Source organism: Streptopelia decaocto (assembly GCF_964273445.1).
Source record: "Streptopelia decaocto genome assembly, chromosome: 2".
NCBI lineage: Eukaryota > Metazoa > Chordata > Aves > Columbiformes > Columbidae > Streptopelia > Streptopelia decaocto.
Window position 1 is genome coordinate 153,191,748 of NC_138655.1, and position 21,242 is coordinate 153,212,989.

The window sequence follows — 21,242 nt, forward strand, 5'->3', positions numbered from 1 at the left end:
CGTGTTGTGTTACTGGACAGCACAAAAGGATGCGCTAGATTTTCTCGGAAAGAAAGGTGCTGTAAACAAGGTTTCTGGTAACCCTTGGAATTTTAATACAAGTTTATCTTCTACATTCTTTTCTGTTGTCTGGCTTGGCATGCATATCTTCATCTTCACCCGCACTCTTATCTCAAAAACAGGAATATAAAATAACTCACCTTTTTATATTCTGTACTTTTTGTCTTTGGATGTTCATAGAATTGTAGAATCATTTAGGTTGGAAAAGACCCTCAAGATCATTGAGTCCAACCATAACCTAACACTGGCACTAAACTGTGTCCCTGAGAACCTCATCTATACATGTTTTGAACCCCTCCAGGGGTGGTCTCTCCACCACTGTCCTGGGCAGCCTGTTCCAATGCCTGACAACCATTTCCATGAAGAATTTTTTCCTAATATTCAATCTGAGCTTCCCCTGGCACTACTTGAGGCCATTTCCTCTTGTCCTATCACTTGCTGCTTGGGAGGAGAGACCAACACCCTCCATGCTACAACCTCCTTTCAGGTAGTTGTAGACAGTGACAAAGTCTCCCCTCAGCCTCCTGTTCTCCAGGCTGAACAGCCCCAGTTCTCTCAGCTGCTCCTCATCACACTTGTGATCCAGACCCCTCACCAGCTTCGTCGCCTCCTCTGAACTCACTCCAGCACTTCAATGTCTTTCCTGCAATGAGGGGCCCAACACTAAATACAGGATTCAAGGTGGGGTCTCACCAGTGCCGAGTACAGGGCGACGATCTCTTCCCTAGTCCTGCTGGCCACACTGTTCCTGGTACAACCCAGGATGCTGTTGGACTTTTTGGCCACCTGGGCACACTGCTGGCTCATATTCAGTCACTGTCAATCAACACCCCCAGATCCCTTTCCCCAGCCACTTTCCAGCCACTCTTCCCCAAGCCTGTAGCGCTCCCTGGGGTTGTTGTGACCCAAGTGCAGGACCCGGCACTTGGCCTTGTTGAATCTCATACGATTGGCCTCAGCCCAACGATCCAGCTGGTCCAGACTCCTCTGTATGGCCATCCTATCCTCCAGCAGATCAACACTCCCATCCAAGTTGGTGTCATCTGCAAACTTACTAAGGGTGCACTCAATCCCCTCATCCAGATCATCCATAAAGAGATTAAACAGAACTGGCCCCAATACTAAGCCCTGGAGAGCACCACTCGTGACTGCCCACCAATTGGATTTGGCTTCGTTCACCACAACTCTTTGGGCCCGGCCCTCCAGCTGGGTCTTTATCTATTGCAGAGTACACCCATCCAGGCTATGAGCTGCAGCTTCTCCAGAATGCTGTGGTATACGGTGTCGAAGGCCCTACTGAAGTCTAAGTACACAATATCCACAGCCTTTCCCTCATCCACTAAGTGGGTCACCTTGTCATAGAAGGAGATCAAGTGAGTCAAGCAGGATCTGCCTTTCATAAAGCCACGCTTGGCTGTCCTGTATGTGCCGTGTGATGGCACTCAGGATGATCTTCTCCATGACCTTCCCTGGATCCTCCTTCCAGCCCTTCTTGTAGATGGGTGTTATGTTTGCCAACTTCTAATCCTGTGAAACAATATCGATTTTTTCTCTACCTCTGTATGGAATGACACACCACAGCATTACACCAAAAAATCATTTGAAATATCAAGCCTCATCGGGAGAACATGGCAACCCTAAACCATGATTAAAAATGATAATTATTTTATTATTATAAATAAAATATTTTTCTTTTTTTCTATGAAGAAAGAGAATTGTTAGGATTTAGGCTTCGTAGATTTTTTTTTTCATTTTTTTAAACCAATTTCTGCTGAGGTCTTATGAAGATGAGAAGAAAACTCAAATATTATTATCAACCTAGGTGCATAAATTACCTGTTTCAAAGTGTTCAAAATGCTCATGGGTCCTCCAGGTTCATGAACAGAAACAGCAAAAATTTGGATCCTTGAAATAAACTCTGTGCCTTTAGTTTTAAACTTTAACTTGTGAGAATCCCATTAGGAAAAAAAAAAAAAAAGATATTATGATTATTATGAAAACTTATTAAGAAACACATTTTAATGGAAACTATTTCTGTCTTAAGGAACAACAAATATTTGAGGATCTTATCATGAGAGCACAATTTATGCATTCAGTGAAACTGAAGCCAGATTGGGTGATACCAGGGATCACACGTTTGGTTTTGTTCCAGACAGCAGAAGCTCTATGCACTAAACAGGTATAGTAGAGTCTTATAACTTTTCTTTGTGCTATATATTAGATAATTTGAAGCAGGTAGAAAATATTTGTGCTATATACTAGATCATCTGAAGCAAGTTGAGATAGCTGGATAAAATCAAATGCAGAAGTAATGAGTATTCCATCACATGAATTTACTAGGATGTAAACCATGCTCCATTAATAATTCCACAATTTTTAGGAAAAAAACTCTTGAGTAAACACGCACAGATTTGTATTCAATAGTTAAAATCCTGTAGAGAGAAGCATAAGACTAAAATAATGTTGTTGGGTAAAATAAGGTATAATATCAAATATTGTTATTCGGAAAATTACTGTTCGTGAAAATGGTCAAGAAGCTACAATTAAAATAGCTTCCAAAACATGTTTTCTTGTGTGAAATCCAAAGAAGATGGGGAAACTTAAATTTTATTTTTTACCACATAAACTGAATTTTGCCAATTTTTCTCATCCTCAAGAACCAAGATATATAAATAACATCCTTTGGGAAGTTAGTCTGAAGAATAGTGTCAGTACTTACTGGAAAAAAAAAAGCATCATGGAAAACTGGTGTGATGCAAGGTCAAGAGAAACATAGAATGACAGTACTTTGACTTCAATTAAAGCTGCTGAGTTTGAAAAAGTGGAAAATGAAACCTATAAAAAGGACTAAACACATATGTCTAAGAAAGAAATATTGCAAGCAAATATATTCACTACAATTCTAAGAAGGCAACAGACCTAAAAAGCAGGATATGAAAAGAATATTATCTAAATGAGATATCGGCTCTGTAGCTGATATAATTCACTACAGGATACTTAAGGAAAAGCCAGAGCAAGTTCCTTTCTGTGAGTCTCTTCAAGAGTTCCTGATGCATTCAAGACTGCTGTAATAAGTATTAAAAAACAGGATCAGGAAATAAGAGAATTAACAAATCCAAGATTCTGCTGATAAATTGTTTAATAACACGTTTGTTTTTTTTATTACTATTATTTTAATTTATGGGCACCAAAAAGATTAGAATAAACAAATAACTTTTTATCAGGAACATTGTATCAAAAGCTGTAATAGAGTAACTGACCCTAATTTATCCCCTGGCGACAGAGTTCATATCTTGATTTTAACAAGACTCTTTTGACCCTATTCTAATAGTTACATGCTAATTTCATACCACCCAGTTTTGTCATCAAAATACTGTGTGGAGCCAAGTCAGTTATCTACAGAAGTTCTAAGAAGTCAGTGGTAACCTCTTTATCAGAAGTTTCTATTGACGTTGCAGACAAATGCTTTCAAATTAATGCTACAAGATCTTGCTTCTGTTTGCCTATTTGATTGGCACAGTATCATCCACCTTTAGTTCTGAGTAATCAAACTTCCATATCAACTAATTAATTACTCTGTCCAGAATCACTGCTAGGCTGTCAGGCCTGCAATTATGTGTTTGTCATCCTAAATGCTACTACGAGATTCATTTTTTGCATTTAATACAGTAGAGGGTAGTCCTCTACAAAATCTATATCCAGCTCATTTGCAAAATACATACTGAGGCAGAAAGGAAACCAGAATAAGATGCAGCATATGGTAAAGTGTTGGCTGGCAAACCTTACATTAATTCAGTTGGTTTTTTTTTTTTCTCATCTTTAATGTTCAGTTTGGTTTGTCATACAGATACTGTGAGGCCAGATAGGGAAGTAAAATGGAGCAATGGAGTCCAAGACAGAGAGGAAAGGGCTTGAAAAAATTATAAAATATTAATAGTATTGGTTGTAATGGAGGGAGCCAACATACAATGTGGCCATTTGTACAAGGTGTTACTGAAGCTCAGGAGTGAGGAGTTCACAAGAAAGTCTATATGAGCAGAACAAGTAACTAGAAAAGGAATACAATAAATGCAAAAAATCACCTACATTTACTGTAGTTTGATGTTATTAGTGTCCAAATAGGCAACAGCATCATATGTGATACCCCAAGTTGAAGGTAATAAGCTTTTGTAGGGCATTACACGGCCCTGCAGTCCCCTCACTGTTACACCCTGTAGGTCCTAGGAGCTCTCTAAAAAGACCCAAAGTAAGTAAATTGTCATTTCAAAGATTGGATTACCATATAGTTGTAAACTGTTGATTTTGTTACTTATGTTTTTATCATTTGGTCATTCTGAATTTTCATCCTAGCTTAATTATACAGGTGGAAAACACACACTGTCAATGTTAAACAGCAACACGAGCCCATGGCCAGAAATCGTTCTTGCTTAGAGTGGTCTGTTGTGTCCAACTGCAGGCAGGGAGGGAATTTGAAAGGTGATACAACAGAGCAGCACATTCAGTTGTCAAGATAGGGATTTTTTTTTTCCAATTCTGCTGTGCAAAACTGAGCAAACAACTTTTCCTTTTGTGCCGCTGCCTTCCTGACTTTTCCTTTCTCTGGATAATGGAGATGAGGTTGTTTTCAGTTCTTAAGGAAATAAATCTTATGCAGCTTTCCTATTTGTCCGTTTCTATGTGTTTTCATAACTTTTTAGGGTATTGCCTAAATGAATTTTCTCCCTTTCCCTGCCTGCAAATACTATATAAAGTCTTATAAAGTCCTACAAACTTTGTGAAAATTGGCAGCTGAAGACAGGACAAAGTACCCTCATTCCTACTAAGGGAAAGGTTGGATATTTAAAGGCAAAATAAAAAACCTTCTGGTAAAGGCCAAGTTTAATCAGCAAGCGTGTACTGGCAAACTGATTAGCACACAGCTAACAACAAGCAATAGCTGTTGGAAAAACAAAATTATTGAAAAGATAAAGGAACAGTAGGAGGAATGATTTGGGAACCAGGTGTTACTGTGATAAAGGGATACAGGACACAAGCCTGTAGAAAATCAGCTATTTTAGTTCCACAGATCAGGGCTGGTGTAATACCAGGAGCCTGGGTCGCGGTGCTGCCCTGGTACTGCAGTGGATTCATGGATTTCAATAGACAGGAGTCAGCTTTATCTGAGGATGTGCGAGCAGAGCTTCGGGAACACCTGTTGTAACCAAGGAGTAGAGCAACTGGCCTCGGGTTCTGCTGAGCCATTGATCGCTTGGTCGTTTAATAACATCCCTCAATGGGGAACAAATATAAATATGCAGGCTGTCACAGGTAAAAAACACTCCACTGCATACCTGACTAAAGAGAGCGGGGCTGTTGCACGGTTTGCCCCTAAGGAAGCACGTTCGCGGTCCCTGAGCCTCGGCAACCCGGTTCTGCTTCGTGCCGCCCGGCAGGAGCTCTTTTCCTTGTTCCGACCCCTCGTTCCTGCGAGGCCGAGCAGCGGTGGCCGTTACGGGCAGACTAGTTTGGAGGAGAAGGACGAGAGAGAGCAGCGCCCGGCAGAGGGGAGGGGGCGGCAGGACGTCCGGCTGCCCGGGACCGGGGGAAGCGGCGGAGCCCAGAGGGCGCCAGCAGCCCCGGCTGCGGGGACGAGGCGCCTCCTGGCGGCGGCACAACCCGCCCCCGCGGCACCGCCCTCCCCGCGGCGGCGGCGGTTTGGGCCGGGCCGGCCCGAACCCGGAAGCGGGCGGCGGTTGGTGTCGGTGCGCGGCGAGCGGGGCCGGGCGCAGGATGCGAGGCGCCGCCGCCCTGCCCCCCTGCCCGCTCGCAGCCAGCGCCCGAGGAGGAGGAGCAGCAGCGGCAGGAGCGGCAGCAGGAGTAGGAGCCGCCGCTGCGATAGCATGAGCGGGGCCGCGGCTAAGCAGCCCCCCGGCGCGGGGACCGCCTCGGATCCCGCCGCCGCGGAGAAGGCGGCGGCTGGGGACTCGGTGCCGGAGCCGCCGCCGCTGCTGAGCGTGGACGTGACGGGTTTGGTGTCGCAGTTCGCGAGGAGCTTCGTGCTAATCTTCCCCGTGTATGTGCTGGGCTACCTGGGGCTGAGCTTCAGCTGGGTCCTCATCGCCCTGTGCGGGCTGTTCTGGATCCGCAGGCACCGCGGCGGCAAGACCTCCCGCCTGGGCCGGGCGCTCGCCTTCCTGGAGGACGAGGAGGAGGCGGTGCGGCTCAGCGTCTCCTCCGCGGATCTGCCTGCGTGGGTGAGTGAGTGGCCAACACCCTTGGGGCGCTTCCGACGGAGCACTCGCGCCCCGCGGGCAGCGCAGCCGCCGGCCGGGCCGGGCCCTGTCAGCTCCCCCGGGGCGGCCCCTCCTGCCCGGGCTGAAAGAGGCTCGCTGCAGGCCGGAACGCCAGAGCCGGCCTGGCGGGAGGGGAGCGCTGAGGAGGTGGCGATTCCCGCGCTGCTCGTCCCCAGCCCCCTTGGAGACTCGGCGGGAGCGGCGTTGCCGGTCGTGGCCCGCAGCCCCGCCGGGTCCCCTGTCCGTCCCCACGGCTCCCCCGCCCGCCCCGGCGCTGCCACCCGGCCCGTTAGCCCCCGCGGCGGCCGCGCCGCCTGTGCCGTGCGCTGACAGCCCCGCGGCGCTGAACCTGTCACAGCCGGGACTTCCCTCGCAGAAATAAACTTCACCTCAGGGGCTGGGGATTTTTTTCACCTCAGATGCCTGTGGCGCACAGTGACAAGCACGTCTCGATGTAGCGAGGTCTCTGCAGTGCACAGGTCTTGCAACTTGGGCAGGAACCTTTTCTTAAGAAGTTGAGATTAGAGGCAGACAAAATCGGTATCTCAAAGGCTTTATGGTTTTCAGGGAAGCGTTGCTTAATAGGGACAGAAAAATGAGGTGGTGTTTCTGGCAGGATTCAGGGTTGTGACATGGGGACTAGGGTAAAGGAGCTTTGGTGGCCTTATTTGTTTGTTGCTGTGGTTGGTTTTAAAAGGTTTTCTCTGAAAGTGGAGTCTTCCTTTGAAAGTTTAAGACTTTCTAATAAGTCTTTAGAACTGCCATTATTGCTTTTAGATAAACTCAGCTTTAAAGTTGAATGCTTTTTCTTTGTAATTTTTACTTTGGAGGATTAACAGTGATTTAAATAGAGCTGACCGCCACCAGCCAGCAGTGTCAGTGCTCCTCCAGGCCTCTCTGCATCCTGGTCTGCCTGGTGATGTGCTGTGCAAAGCTTGCTGCTCTCTTAGTCCCCATACCTGAAGTCTTGAGGGTTTCTGCTGTATCTTTCCATGTGATTTGTTGGTTGCTTACTCCCCACTCCTCAGTAACAGCCATGCATATCTCTGCTGGGTTCTCTTTGCACTCACTGTGCATCGAGCAGTGCTGCAATGATGAATATCCGAGTAGCTGTTTTCATGTGATGAAATTGCTATACCTGGTCTGACCTGCCCCAGCTTTGCTAAGGACATTATGAGAGTTCCAGACATCCAGAGACAATATAGCATGTAGGTGTGCAGTGGGAGTCTTTTTTACTCCTGTTTCTTCATATCTTTTACCCAAGTTCTAGCAGATGATAATGGTAAAAAAGGGTATAATGTTTAAAAGAGATGAGGTGGTTTCACTGCTTGAAGCTGAGACGTGAGTCTTAAATAATGTGGTTAATGGCTCTTACGTTAGCTTCAGGGTGTTTGTTTTGTGTTGTTTTTTTTTTTTCCTCCCCTGTAATCATGTAGCCATATAATGGAAGGGTTCTGATTTGATGCATTCAAAATGAATTAACTGAAGGTAGATTTGTTGTGGAGGGTTGTATATGGTAACTATCTGCTGGTAACTAAGCAGTAGATATTCAAGCTTAGTGCTGTGTGTAAATTGTATTTTAAGCTACAATTTGTTACCTGTGATGACAATTAATTCCTGTGTGGAGTTGTCCGAATAACTAAAGATGTAGAAAGGGGCCTTTCGAGTGAAGTCAGAGGCAAAAAATCATCAAGAGGAATGAGTGCTGGCTGCGAACACCTGCATATCCTTATGGTATTACGAGAAAGCAACTGATCAATATGCAGGGTTTCCCCAAAAATGTGACTTTCTGATATGCCAGTTGGCAGACATATTGTAAATCACTGTTGTGTTTTTGCCTTTTTTATTTCCCTCTTTGGTTATGTTATTAAATTTTAAAGGTCTTGATTCTTTTCATTCTGCTGACATATATAGTATATTCTGGAAGTGTCATGTTTCCAAGTAAATGTAGCTTCCAGATGAAATGCAGTCTGGAAAACTGAAGTCTTCTGAGAACTGAAGGCCCACCTAAATCAAAAGTGGTCTTCAGTGTCTGCTGTCATAGTCATTAAACTTTATATGACTCGTTTTGCTGCTTCTGTAATGTGTCTTGGAAGAATGCTGTTCTCCTGCTTTTTGTGTGTTGTCTTGGAGATTCATGGATTTCAGTCATATTTCAGATAAGAGTTACTGGATGGTATATAGAGCCTGACATCTCTTTAATAGGTATTGAGTTTATCCATCTCAATGTGAACTCCAAACTGGTATATTTTCCCTTGGTTTCTGGTCAGGGAAATAAACTTTAAATTCCTTGAGTAGGACAGTGCTGTGTTTGAAATATAGAAAATTTTTTATTCCTCTGGGATTGGAACTGAGATGTAATAAACCATTTTTCAACTAAAACTATGTAACATTCCAAACAATTATTTGACATGTGATATCTTTCTGGGCTCTTGATGGGAAAAGAGCTTTAGCTGAGCAGCAGCGTATCTAGGTGTGAATTCTTACCCTCGCACCTACCTTGAGATCGATTGCTGCTTTAGTGATCAGTGAGTGGTCGGTAATACTGCATCGAGCTATTTATTTTTGAGAAAGTGGTTGTTGCAGGAATAATGAATTAAGATTTTTCTGATGACAATATGTTCAGTTACGATTTGAAATTGTTGCTGTCATACTATCACACTAGAGTTTGTAATGTTATTTATTAGTTTCCTAAGCTAGATTCACTTCTTCCATAAACATGTGGTTATACAATAGGAAAATTCCGTACTGCGCATGTTAAATGCATTAATTCAACACGAATACAAGTTATGTTATTGAAAATGTCAACACTGAATTATTTACAAGAAATATATATGTGCTAAAAAAAATATTTCATTTACTGTCTTAAAAGAAAAAGATCTCTACTGAGACTTGCTAACATGTAGTTGTTGCTCTGCTGCATGTTTCAAAGATGTCACTGATTACATGCAGTGGGAGGGAGCAGAGGTGGGTGCTTTTCCAAGTCATTTAAAACTAGGCAGCAGAATTTACAATGAGGAAGAACTGGAGCTCAAAATGATCTTCAAGTAAAGTCAACATTTCTTCTTTCTTAACAACATCTTTATACACTAGATGTGTTGTGTGCTGGAATGAATGTCATTAAGATGCAAACATACATAAGGAAAGTGGCAATTTAAGTATCACTAAGAGGATAGAAGGTAGGAAGACAGGACTCTCAGGTTGTAAAGGCCTGCTATCATGTTGCCTTTTGTTTTTAAAACAGTAGTGGAATTTCATAATCTAAGTGGTATAACAAATTTACTTTGTTCTTTCTCAGAACAACCCAAAAAGTAAATATGTTTTTGCCATTGTGGTGTGTTGTTTTTTTTTTTTTTTTTTTGTTTTGTTTTGTTGCTTAGTGTGACTTTTATAACGTTTCAACATCTTTTTGGATAAGTGAAACTTTGACTCCTGTTTTCTTCAAAATACAGGTAAAAAGCCGTACTGAATATTTTTCTCCATATTGATTGTAAATTTGGCCTGCTACCAGGAGCTGTATCTGTGTGTGCAGTCTGTCAGCAGTCAGCAGGAGACCAAAACAGGAATAAATCAGTGGTTTTAAATAATTGATTCTGAAAACAGGTTTAGATGTTTTTCTTTGTATCCCTAACAATGTATTATATAGAAACTGAAGTACTGTACGTCATTGTAGTAAAAGTAATGTCATATTAACACATCAGTTACAAGTCTGCTCTAGCATTTTAGGTCCAACAGACTCACTTGAGTTTCTGTGCTAGTTTGGAGTGAGTTTTAGGGTTTTGGTTTTGTTGTTTTGTTTTCTCATCTACTGAAGGTAGAAGGAAAAATCTGCCTAAACCTAAATAGGTGTCTAGTCACGTTTTTCACCAAACTGATTTAGTCCTATTGTGAAGAAATCTGTTAGATCTTCTTTCTTTCTTCTTTCTTTCCTGTATGAAATTGTTGCAGAGCGTGAGTATTGTGAATTACCATTGAACTGCTATATGGCTGCTACACCTATAGGGGAGAGATAATGTCAGCATTTACCCTGTTTGCTAGATGCTAATGTATAGCTACAATAATCAATAAAATAGTCATCAACCCACGTTTAGTTGAGTGTTTTTGCAAGGGTGATGTTCAGTCAAGCATGACTTCAGTGGTAGTTGCATATTTCTTAGTTGAAGGTTGTACTGAATGTTGAACAAACTGTTAGTGTTTAAGAGATGGGGAACCGTTCTGAGTATAAGCAGAACATGTCTGAAAAAGGAAATTGTGATTTATAATTATGAAATTATTTGTATTTGGTCACATGTCTTAGAATAAAATACGCATACATATATTTCCGCCACCCCGCCACACCCCACCCCAAGCCCTTCCGTGAACTTGTCAAATACACCGATTATGTGGTTAGAGCAATGAAGGCTTTGGTATTTGCTGGTGTTAGGAAGGCAGACCCAGTATGTTTGTGGAAGGAAACATGGTTAGGTAGCTCTAACTGTGGGGTCTCATACTGCACTGAGTGACGTGCAGAGAAGGTTGAGGTGGTTACCCTCTTAGGTGTATTTGATATGAAGATTTCTTAATGATGTGGAATCAAACTTGCTAAGTGAATCTTTGATAGTTGAGGACAGGAATCTCCAAATAATCCTTCCTGATGGGTGTTAAGTATGTACTCAGTAAACCTCATAAACTTCTGCAATGCAATGTTTGTTTTTAATTGCCATAGAACAAAAAGATCTTTCTCTTAACTTTTAATTATACATTCAGTTAATGCCATTATTACTGGAGCTGTTGGAACCGTAGGTGGGTTTTTATACAACATACTAAAATATGAGAAGGAAGGCTGTGAGGCATTGTGACACATTCTTCTGATCCTTTCTCCAAATGTTAGTTGAGCATGTTAGGTTGAATTTTCTGAGGAGTGATTTATAAGAAAAATTACTTCCATGTATGGCTACTTAATGCTAAGCTGGATCTAATCCATTTATATGGTTCGTACTGCAGACGGCCATATACTGTAGGCTGCCAGCCGGCATCTGGAAACTATGAAGGGGTGTAAGTAAGGATGGAATAAGAACTCGTGAGTACTTAACAACTGAAGTCCATGTCCTCCTTCTGCTTGGTTATTTTTTTTTCCATATTCTATTCTGGGTGCCTCGTAGTGTATGTATACATACATCTGTGTATTGTGGGTTTTGTGCCTTTTTTTTGGCGGTTAGTTTTTTTTTAAGAAGGAAGTTTTATTTGTTTCAGTATTACTTCTTGTAGTTAAGAAGGTAACCTGGCTGACTTTCTAAGGTTACTCCATAGTTAAGAGGCCTGTGAAGGATGGTTTTAGGAATGGAGAACCAGAGGAAAAAAAAACAACCACATTTATTTTAGACAATTGATCATATATTCCTGTTTCTCATATAAAATTTTCAAATTTACTGTGTTAAACTTATACTGAAATGATGTCTGTCATATAGCACATTCTCTCATGTAGTAATGTGGTGTCACTAGGTGATTAGTATGTAAAGATCCTTTTCCAGAGTATTTATGGTAGAAGGCCATGTGATGAACTGATATTAATGAACAAGGTTAAAAAAATGCTAAAGAAAAATATTAACATGAAAGTATTACTATGTCTCTTGAACTATTTTTAGGTGCTACAAGCCTTTTAAATATATGTGTATAATACATTCTTTTTCATATAACAAATTAATATTACATAACCATTATTACTGACTTTTGGGACTATTGCAAATGTATTCATTAAATGTGCCGTTTATCTGAATAACTAAGATGTGTATGAGTGTTTTTTGGGTTTGTTTGTTTGTTTTTTAATTTTCATATTAGTCTGTTGGTGTTGTTTCCATTACTAAATAGTTTTGCATATAGGGGCTGGCCCAGCTTTAGCCATATGTGGAAACATGGGAGTCATAAAGATCCTGTCTGTAAAGACTAAGGTTGTATAGAAGGAAAAAAAGGATGGAGTATCAGTTGACCTTTTCTACCTCCTCTACAAGATTAAGTTACTACTACTTTTTGAGATTGTGGGCACATCACAGACTGTGGTTGGATATGCATTCGAATTTTTTTGTTGTTGTTTTTTTCACATGAGAACCTGCTGGGAAATAGGAAGATGAATCAGCATTACTGTCAAAATATTTTGAATGCAGTTTTTAGAAGAGAAAGCCAGTTCCAGAAATTTTAAGTATTCAAAACAATTATTTAGTGTCCTGTTCTTGTTTTTTTTTTTTTTTTCAAATGAAAGAAGAGGCAGCATTTTGTTTCTGCTAAGATAAAAATCTTTGACTTAAATAATTTGACTTACATTGCAGTTTATCTCACATTTATCAAATCATTGCTAATTATAACATTGAAAATGTTCTCTAATTGCTGAAATTGCCTTTAGCATAACTTTTGAGCTTTGCAGCAATTTTGTGCTGACCTTATGCCTATACCAAATCTGAGCTATGGATTTGTGGAAGCTGTTTTTAAAACTTATTTTAAAATACAAAGTTTTAAAGAATGCTGATTTTTAAATAGCCTCTGTAGTGTCTGAAACCAGTTTGTTAGAGCCTTATAGTAGTACATCAGATTCTGCAGCAGTTAATGATTAAAAATTAACTTATGCCATCGATTTGGTATGTTTCAACATGTAGATAGAAGGGAATCAATAAAAGAGTATGATCCTTTCTGGAAGGGTTACAGAAAGAAGAGATTTTATATGAGGGACTGGTAGTTTAGATACAGTGTTTCTTGACCTGTGAAGTCTCGTATTTCTCTTTGTTTTTCCTTGTTGTTGGACAATATGAAGTAAATCTGATACCATGCTTTCCTAAGGAAGTTTCAAATGGACTCCCCACCAGCAGCTCTGGAGCTTTTCTGTGGCCAAGCCTGGGCAGCTTCTGAGTTTGATGTCCCCAGATTGACAGACCAGCAGAATTTCAAACGCAGGATATGTAGAGCTGCTTTTGCATCGTTGGATGAAATACTGCACCACTTCTCATCTCTGGCTGGTGTTTGTGAACGTATCATGATAATAAAGGATATACAGAGATGGAGCATTCAACATAGAATTGAATGTGAATAAGAACAGTTGGGAAACAGTATTTTGATAAGGAGAGGGGAGAATGTTTTTATTTTAAACAACTGTTTGAATGAATTAAATTATGAAACTGAACTATTTGGGGCGATCTGGCATTTTATCACTAGTGTAACTTTTGGTGTGTATGGCACTTTGATATTTCTGAGTAAGATTTCAGTTGAAAGAGGGAGAGTTCTTTAAAGTATAGAAAGAAAATGTTGAATGAGGAATAAGAGGGGAGAATCAAATCAAGAATTTATGAAAAGCGACCATATGTGAAATGGTGGAGGCCAGTTGCCAGCTTGATGTGTTTGACGGAATTTGTAGTTGTCCAAGATGGCATGAAGTGACCCAGGACCTTTCCTCAGCCCCATCTGCTGTGTGCTGAGTGCTTTTCTCATTCTGCAGCAAAAGAAAGAGCGGATCCGGACAGCACAAGCATTTGTCAGACAGTCTTAGTACCTTTTTGAGGAAGCCTTGACTTCTCACTGCATGAGACTAAAGGTCTGTTGGGGGCAAGTAGGAAAAGATGATAGTGTAATTAAAGATGTGTGTGTTTTTTGAAAATAACCTACTTATATTTGTTTTCTTTCTGACAGTTGCCACCTTCTCTGTGGTTTGATTTCACAAATGTTGTTCCTTTTATTCTGGTTTTAATGTAAGTTTTGTGACTTTTCTTGGCTGGCAATCAACGAGTAAGTCACAAAATGGATCATTGTTACACCTGGAAAGTGAGTTTTTGCAAATTTGCCATGTCAGCTAATGGAGTAAGTGATAGCAATAGTAGGTTTATTCTCTATTGGCTAGAAGCATCAAGATTAAACTTGCTTTATAAGGAAATTTCATCACAAAAGTGAGGTTTGAGAATCCCGAATCCTTTGTGGGCAGGTGTTCAACAAGTGCACTAGCCTTGCAAAGTCCATTCTATTTACCTCAGCTTCTCAAGATTCTTTGTTTTGAACCCTTGTTCCTTAACATAGCCCAGGATAGCCTCTGCCTTTCTGTCAGGGCTCAGGTGAGGACCCGTGTCCCATCTCCTCTTGAATCCCATTGATAAGGTGCCTGGGAGAGGGAGAAAGAGGGGGCTCCTCAGCCGCCTTGCCATCATTTGATCCCCATCCCCAACCTAATTCTAGGGTTTTTTCCTTATAGCTTCTACCAAGCTCCCTGTACCAGTCTTTGTTAGACTAGTAGAGTTCTTATTTTCTTTGCAGTTTAAATGGTGCAGCCTTTTTGTTTTATTCTCTGTGTGCTTCCTGTGATATTGTTAGAGGAGCAGTGAGGATTTCAAAGCTTCTTCCTACTAATGGTTCCTTATTCATGAGAATATGTATAAATACCATCCGTAAATTGCATTTGTAGGCTTTGTAAGTTTTTCTCTGCATTCTAATATGGCTATTGCAGAGAGAAGCAGGGGGGTTAGTAGTCAAAGGGGATGATTTTGCAGTTTCAAAAGGAAGTAAATGTACACTCCTGACAGAAAGGATCTTCTGCATCCACTGCATTTTCCCACTGATTCCTTGTGCCAGCATTAGAATTTACTTGGCCACCTAACTGTAAGTTTTTTGCCAGGTTTAGTGTTCAGCTGGATCAGTTCCGTGAGTTGTTTTACTGTATAACCACAGAAGTGCTAGTGCCTACAAAAAGGAGGTTATGGAAACCTGTGGTTGGGTTTAAAGTGAGGTGGAACAGTCGCCTGCATGGAGAGGACCTTCTTAGAGAGAGGTGGCAAATAACACTGCTGAGATGTCTTTGTGGGGAAGCAGTTTGAACTGGAACAGTTTATCATGTCAAATTGCACATCCAAGTTGTTTTATAACATTTCAACAGACCTGTTAACATACTTAATCATCAAACACATCAACACTCAGTACTTTGATCCAGCTTAAAAGCTGGCCCTGTTTTTAGTGTGTGGTTGGATCAGATGAGCTCCAGAGGTCTGTTCCAAGCTGAATTATTCTGTGATTTTTGTTTTTGATTTAACCTGTTGCTTAAATTAGCTTTCAGTCTCCACTTATGGCTTACAAATTATAAGAAACCTCTTCTGCATAAAATACCAGCATTTGCTTACCTCTTAAGTTTACTAGCAAAAAAAAAAGATGGCTATCTTTAGAGAGTGTTTTGTGGGAGGCAGTGAGACTTTTTAAGTCGTTCAGATGCCTGTCAGCTAAATAGCTGGTATTAAAATTCTGTGCAGCAAATTGCTAAAACATAAAATTTTTCAAGTGGAACTCCTGTTACATAAATAACCTTTGGAAAAGGAGCATTCCCATATAATGAGTCATTGCACGAAGTTTTGTCTGCTACACCCTGATGTGACTACAGAATTCTTAGGAGTTGAAAATTTGAAACAGGGCTAATGGTTTTCAGCTGAAGCAATCTGGAATTAAAGTACCATTAAGTTGTTACTAGAAATACGAAACTGGTTTTACTTGGCTGAAAATAACTGTCATGTGACAGAGAAGCATTACATTGTCATTTGGCTGTCCTTATCATATAGCAGCATGAGTCAAGTTTACATTAGTTCAATTGCAAGCACTTTCACCTAAGAGATTTATATTTGTGATGTAAATTGCATACCTTTTTGCATCTTGTTTTAATGAAGACTTGAATTGAGAGCGTCTAGTACAGACTGCAGCACTGTTGTTTTCATAACCTTTGTTTGCATTCCTTTGGGTAGATACTGGCTCACATGAACTGTCCAAATCGACTGAAATAGTTTCCTAATAGGAATATTTTGAAAGCTGTAACACCAAATGCAAAATTAAATGTATTGACAATCCATTGTCTTGTATTCCATCCCTGTCTACCTTAAAAGGAAGGCTGGGAAGAAAGCAGGTGAATCTCTAAAAATGCAGTGTCTTCTTGTTTCATTTTTTAAAAGTAACCAGAAGATACGTTGAAGCATGAAGGTAGCTATAAAACTTTCATTGTTATGATTTAAATTAATCGTGCAGTATTATAATCCACACTTCTGCTCTCAAGGTTTGTAAGTGTTCATGTTTAAAACACCTTACTAAAAACAATGGATGGTGGAAAGGAAAACATTGTGGGGGAGAACTCAAATGGTACTTAGCAGCTCAGGAAGCTCATAGTTGGCTTTGTATTTAAGCATTACTGCTGCTTTGTAATACATGGTTCTTCGTGCCTTGTTTCAGATCTGCGTAACTTGATATCAAAATGTATTTGTGCTTTCTCAGATGCCCTACTTCACATAGCGTATTCTGTAGTAGACTGTTAACTTAATCGGCTTTAAAAAACAACAGTGAGTAAGTTTATAACTTCATATCTAAAAACTTGACAAGATCTCTTGTGGCATTTTGCAGGGAAGAGTATTACAAGATGTGATCTGCACTGTTGGCTTTTGTGCAGGCTTGTAGAGCAAACTCTGCGGACTCGGTGGCAGTTTGATCCATCTGCGTGTTTCAGGCAGACTCAATGTAATGAATAGGTGATACTTCAAGTGAAGAAATGTCTTTTCTTAATTTGTTCATATTTCCTAGTCCATATTTGCTAGTCCAGAATTTGGAAATACTGTAATTTGTCTTGAGGCAAGTCTCCTTCCTCCTCCCCTGGTCTATTGATTCATCTTGTTAATTGTTGAACTAGAATGCTAAATTTTCTTGTATGTGTGGCTAGGAAGTTGTCTAAGTCTAGTAATCAATTTTGTGATGCAGACTATATTATAAAATGCTGTGTTCCTCACCCAATGACTTTATCCTAAAATACTTGAACTAGAAAAAGAACATTTTTCCACCCACCCACCCTCTGCCAGTTAAATAGCAGCCAGGAAATGATAAGAGAGTGCTTCATGGGGGGAACAAAAAAAAAAAAGCCAAACTGGTGTTCAGTCATTTGACTTGTATGTGTTATGAGAATATTCAAAAGTGATTGATATATCGGTCTACATTGTAATAATTTCTTTTTCTCTGTTTGTTCATGGTAGTCTTCATTTTGGTAGGGAAAATACTTGGGCTTTTGAAAGTGTGTGTTTTGTTTGTTTGTTTTACTTTTTAGGGTGTGTTAGGTATAAGTACTGTGCTGATGTGAATGTGCCCAAGCTGTCCGTGTCTTGTGGATAAAATCAGTTTTCTTATTTCTGTCTTGTTCATGTAAGTCTTTACCATGAGAATTATACATAGCCAAATTTAATAGAAAATTAAACCTTTTAAAAAAGTTGCATATCATGTCTGCCTGTGTTGTTTTCAAGTCTTAACATAGATGTATAGTAAAAGAAAACATATTTGCCAACAATTTTTTTTTTTTTTCAGTTCCTTTGTGTTTTGGAAGTTTTGCAATTCTAATCTGAAGTTTCTTTGCCCTGTATGTCTGGTCTTCCCTGAGTTTTCTAAGGTGAATAATGAAATGTTACCAATCTGTTCACTTTTTTACATTGATTACCAAAAAAAAACCCAATGAAGTTTGGGGCTTTTTTTTTTTCCTTTTTAGTTCTTTAGGGTAATCCATTACACTCAGAGCCATGTGACAGCCTGAAAACAATTTAGGTTTGGAAATCACTTTTTTTTACAAATGAAGTTCCCATATAAGAATACAAACTTGAATTTTATGTGAGAGATGAGGACCTACAATAGTGTTCTTTTAAAACAGCAATTCATGATTCAGTGATTTGCTTCCAGCATACACACGTTGTTAGTGATGTACCTGCTTTCTTTATACTGAATATTTTCAGTGTTCTGGCACAGCTAGGCAGTCGGTTGTATTAGTAACACCATAACAATACTTCTGACAGAGTTGTCAATGGAAGCGTATCTACCTGAAATTAGGTATTTTTCCTCTTTTCTAAAACATTTTCTGGAGTAGGAAGCAGAGGCATTTGTTCTTGAAGGGAAACTCTGCTAAAGGGATGGTTGTAGCTTTACGTACAGTTGCTTTAAAGCGTTTATCCTTGACTTAGTAACATGGATTCTCATCTGCGTCCTCAGAGTGGAAGCTGAAAAACTGTAGAACAGCATTTAACCTTCAATTTATTGAGAAGCAACGAGAATTTATCCACTTGTCAGAGAGAGGATATTAATTCATCATCGTTCCTAAAATTAATGAGGTTTAAGCTCTGACAAATCACTTCAGAATTTCCTCTACTGTAAAGTTCTGATTCTTGATTCCCATGTAACACAAGCTTCCAGTTTCGATGTAACATGTAAGAACTTTTAAGGTCATTTGCTTTCTTGCTTGAGACTTGCAGTGCTTGGGGAAATGGTGCTTCTTTTTGTCAACCCCAGGTGTCCTGTGGGTTTTCATTTGTTCCAGTTTCTTCTTCCAGCAATCAAAGTGATGAACTCCAGCTCTGCTTTCTGCTGCTGTGATTGTTTGCATTGCCAGGCACGTGGAAAAAACATTCCTGTCTGTCATAGCCTAGTGAACGCAGTGTAAGTAAAGCTGTTACGTTGGGATCTCCCACTGAGTAAGTGAAATGGAAAAAACCCTCTGATTTGGATCAGCTCATATTAGTCGATGGTATAGGATTTGTGATGTCACTGTTTTAACAGAAAGTGACTAATTATATGAGCTCCTGAGGATGAAAGAGAACACTGAGAATGAAGTATTGAAATATATATCTCAAAGACTGTTTTATTTTTTTCCAACATATTGTACAAGTTACTTTTGATTGCAGACATTTTGACTGCGGATGTTTCCATAGGCAAATAGATCTTCAATGATTTAGTTAAAACAAAAGTCTTCAATTCATTTAGTTTATAAAAAAAAAAGTCTTGTAGATGAATGTTAAGCTTGCTGACTATTTTATGTCCTAAAATTTTTCAAATACATTGAGCAAAGTCAGGGCTGCAGCAGATGCAGCAAATGAATATATGGCAACGAGAATGGTGCATTTGATTTCAGTGTGCCTTTGATCTTGAAAACAAAGAAAATCCGTGCTTTTTTTCCTTAGTGGCTAGTTGTACTTGGAAAAGCCTTTATCAGATTTTTGAAAATACTGGGTTTTCAGCTGGACTGATGTAGTTGCAAATTAGCTGCTCTTTGTGCAGATCGCTGAAAATAACTGTGGCATTTTACTCAGGGGGTTTGATTTCATTTTAACTGTCATCACTGCATGCTTCTAAACTCAAGTGATGTCTTCTGCAGGAAAGCTATTACATGTGATTAAGAGCTGGGTGCAGATCTTAGGCTGCTGAAAAAAATCTGTTAGTTGAACTTGGGCTGGAATTCAGGCCTAAAATAACACAATCAACAGTGAAAGCCATTAAAAAAAAGATCTATTGTCAATTAGTGCACACAATGAAGTTTGCTCTAGCAAACTGAAATGTAGATTTCATCCTACTGGACTTGGGCACCTCATTTCAGAGATAAGTCTCTTTCTGCCATCTGCCTTTAGTCAGTGGGAAGAGATGAGCTGAATTTTTTGCAGGAGATTCCTTTTCTCCATATAGTAAGAACCTAAAGTAATGAGGCCATAACTTCACCGCTGCTTTTTACATGTCTAAATTTAGCAAGCAACAATGTGGGACACAGCTGCTAGATTTTAATTAATACATGTAGTAAGTGTTCTATTGTAGAACTTCTAAACAATTATTAGCACCGTGTAGGAGCCTCTGCTGCAAAATCTGCTGAGCGTTGAAGTGCTAACAGTGACTTGGCTGCAGATATTACTCCTCGCATGTGCACAAACATTAATTTCTCCTTCAAGAGAAGTGCAGACTAGGGAAGGCTTTGTTTAGAAGCAGTCAAATAAAGTGGCATAGTTATTCTGGCATGGCCATGGGCAAGATTACTTGAAGCTAGATTTTAAGGAACTGATCAACTAGGTGGTCGATTACTCGCAAGTCAGGTAGTTGTCTTTATTAGTTAGAAATTTCCACTCGTAGAATTAATATTCAGTTTGGTTTTAAGCACAAGGTGTTTGGTTTCCATTTACAACTAGAATTTGCTGGACCTAAATTTATATATATAAGTCCAAATTCATTGGAGATTTTCTTTACAATCAATACTTTCTGTGATTAATAGAGGCATCTCCAGAGGACTCTTATCTGACCATAGGAGTCATGTTTCAACATTCAGATGTGTATCTCTACAGGCCCTTATTTCTCTCAGTTAATGATAAAGCGGGTGTAGAGTGACTAGATTATTCTTGGTCACGTAAAAGATAGAATTTTGAAAGTTAGAGAAGAAAAATTCAGCAATTGCCTACTGATCACCAACATTTGAATCTTTAAAATTGGAAACCTTTGAAACTGCTACAAAGCCATATATAGGTAAAAAGGGTTGTTGAGATGTAAGAAGAGTCTTCCTGTTGTTGTAAACTGGTATGCAGATCTGGTATGATCTGATTATCTCTGTTCCAGCTGCTGTGGAAATATCCAGAGTGGGACGGTAGGTGTGGAATAAAATGCAGAAATGCTGAGCTTAAATATCAGTAATAAGCAACTCAGTCTTTAAAGACACTATTTTGCGCTTAATGTTATGAGCCAATTGTAGGCGGTATGTTTATAAAGTTACTACTGCTGTCATTAATTAAATTAGTATTGGTTTATGAAGGCGATTTTTACTGCTGAATTTGGAAGTAGAAGAATATAGACTGGTTATAATGGTTAAGTTTAGGGTAAAGAGTATTCAAGAGATCCCTAAATGCTTGGGTTATCTTCAGCATTGATGATAATCAGTACTATGAGAGGTGACAGCTCTGTGCTGCATTTATGAAAGGAAAAATGTATCCAGCTCTCCTTTCTTCACTCCTGCTGCCGCTCCATCCCGTCTGTCAAACATCCAACAATTCCAGTGGTCTAATGCTAGAACATTCCTCCTCTGCGTCCAAGAAAATACGAATCTTAATCGCTCGGGTGCTCGCTACCCATCGTTTGTTTGAAGGGCAGTAAATGCCTTTA

General features: G+C 39.9%; 1 protein-coding gene across 3 annotated transcripts in view; it reads left to right on the plus strand.

The window, feature by feature from the left end:
- Positions 1 to 5,448: 5,448 nt before the first annotated feature.
- Positions 5,449 to 21,242, plus strand: part of ESYT2 (extended synaptotagmin 2) — an 84,690-nt gene continuing 68,896 nt past the window's right edge. For 2 of the 3 annotated variants that reach the window (XM_082046001.1, XM_082046002.1), the window contains exon 1: positions 5,452 to 6,293. In XM_082046001.1, coding sequence (XP_081902127.1) covers positions 5,940 to 6,293 — 354 coding nt within the window. In that variant the 5' untranslated portion in view covers positions 5,452 to 5,939. Of the gene's footprint in view, positions 6,294 to 21,242 lie in introns of all 3 variants that reach the window. The other variant, XM_082046003.1, reaches the window with a different exon arrangement.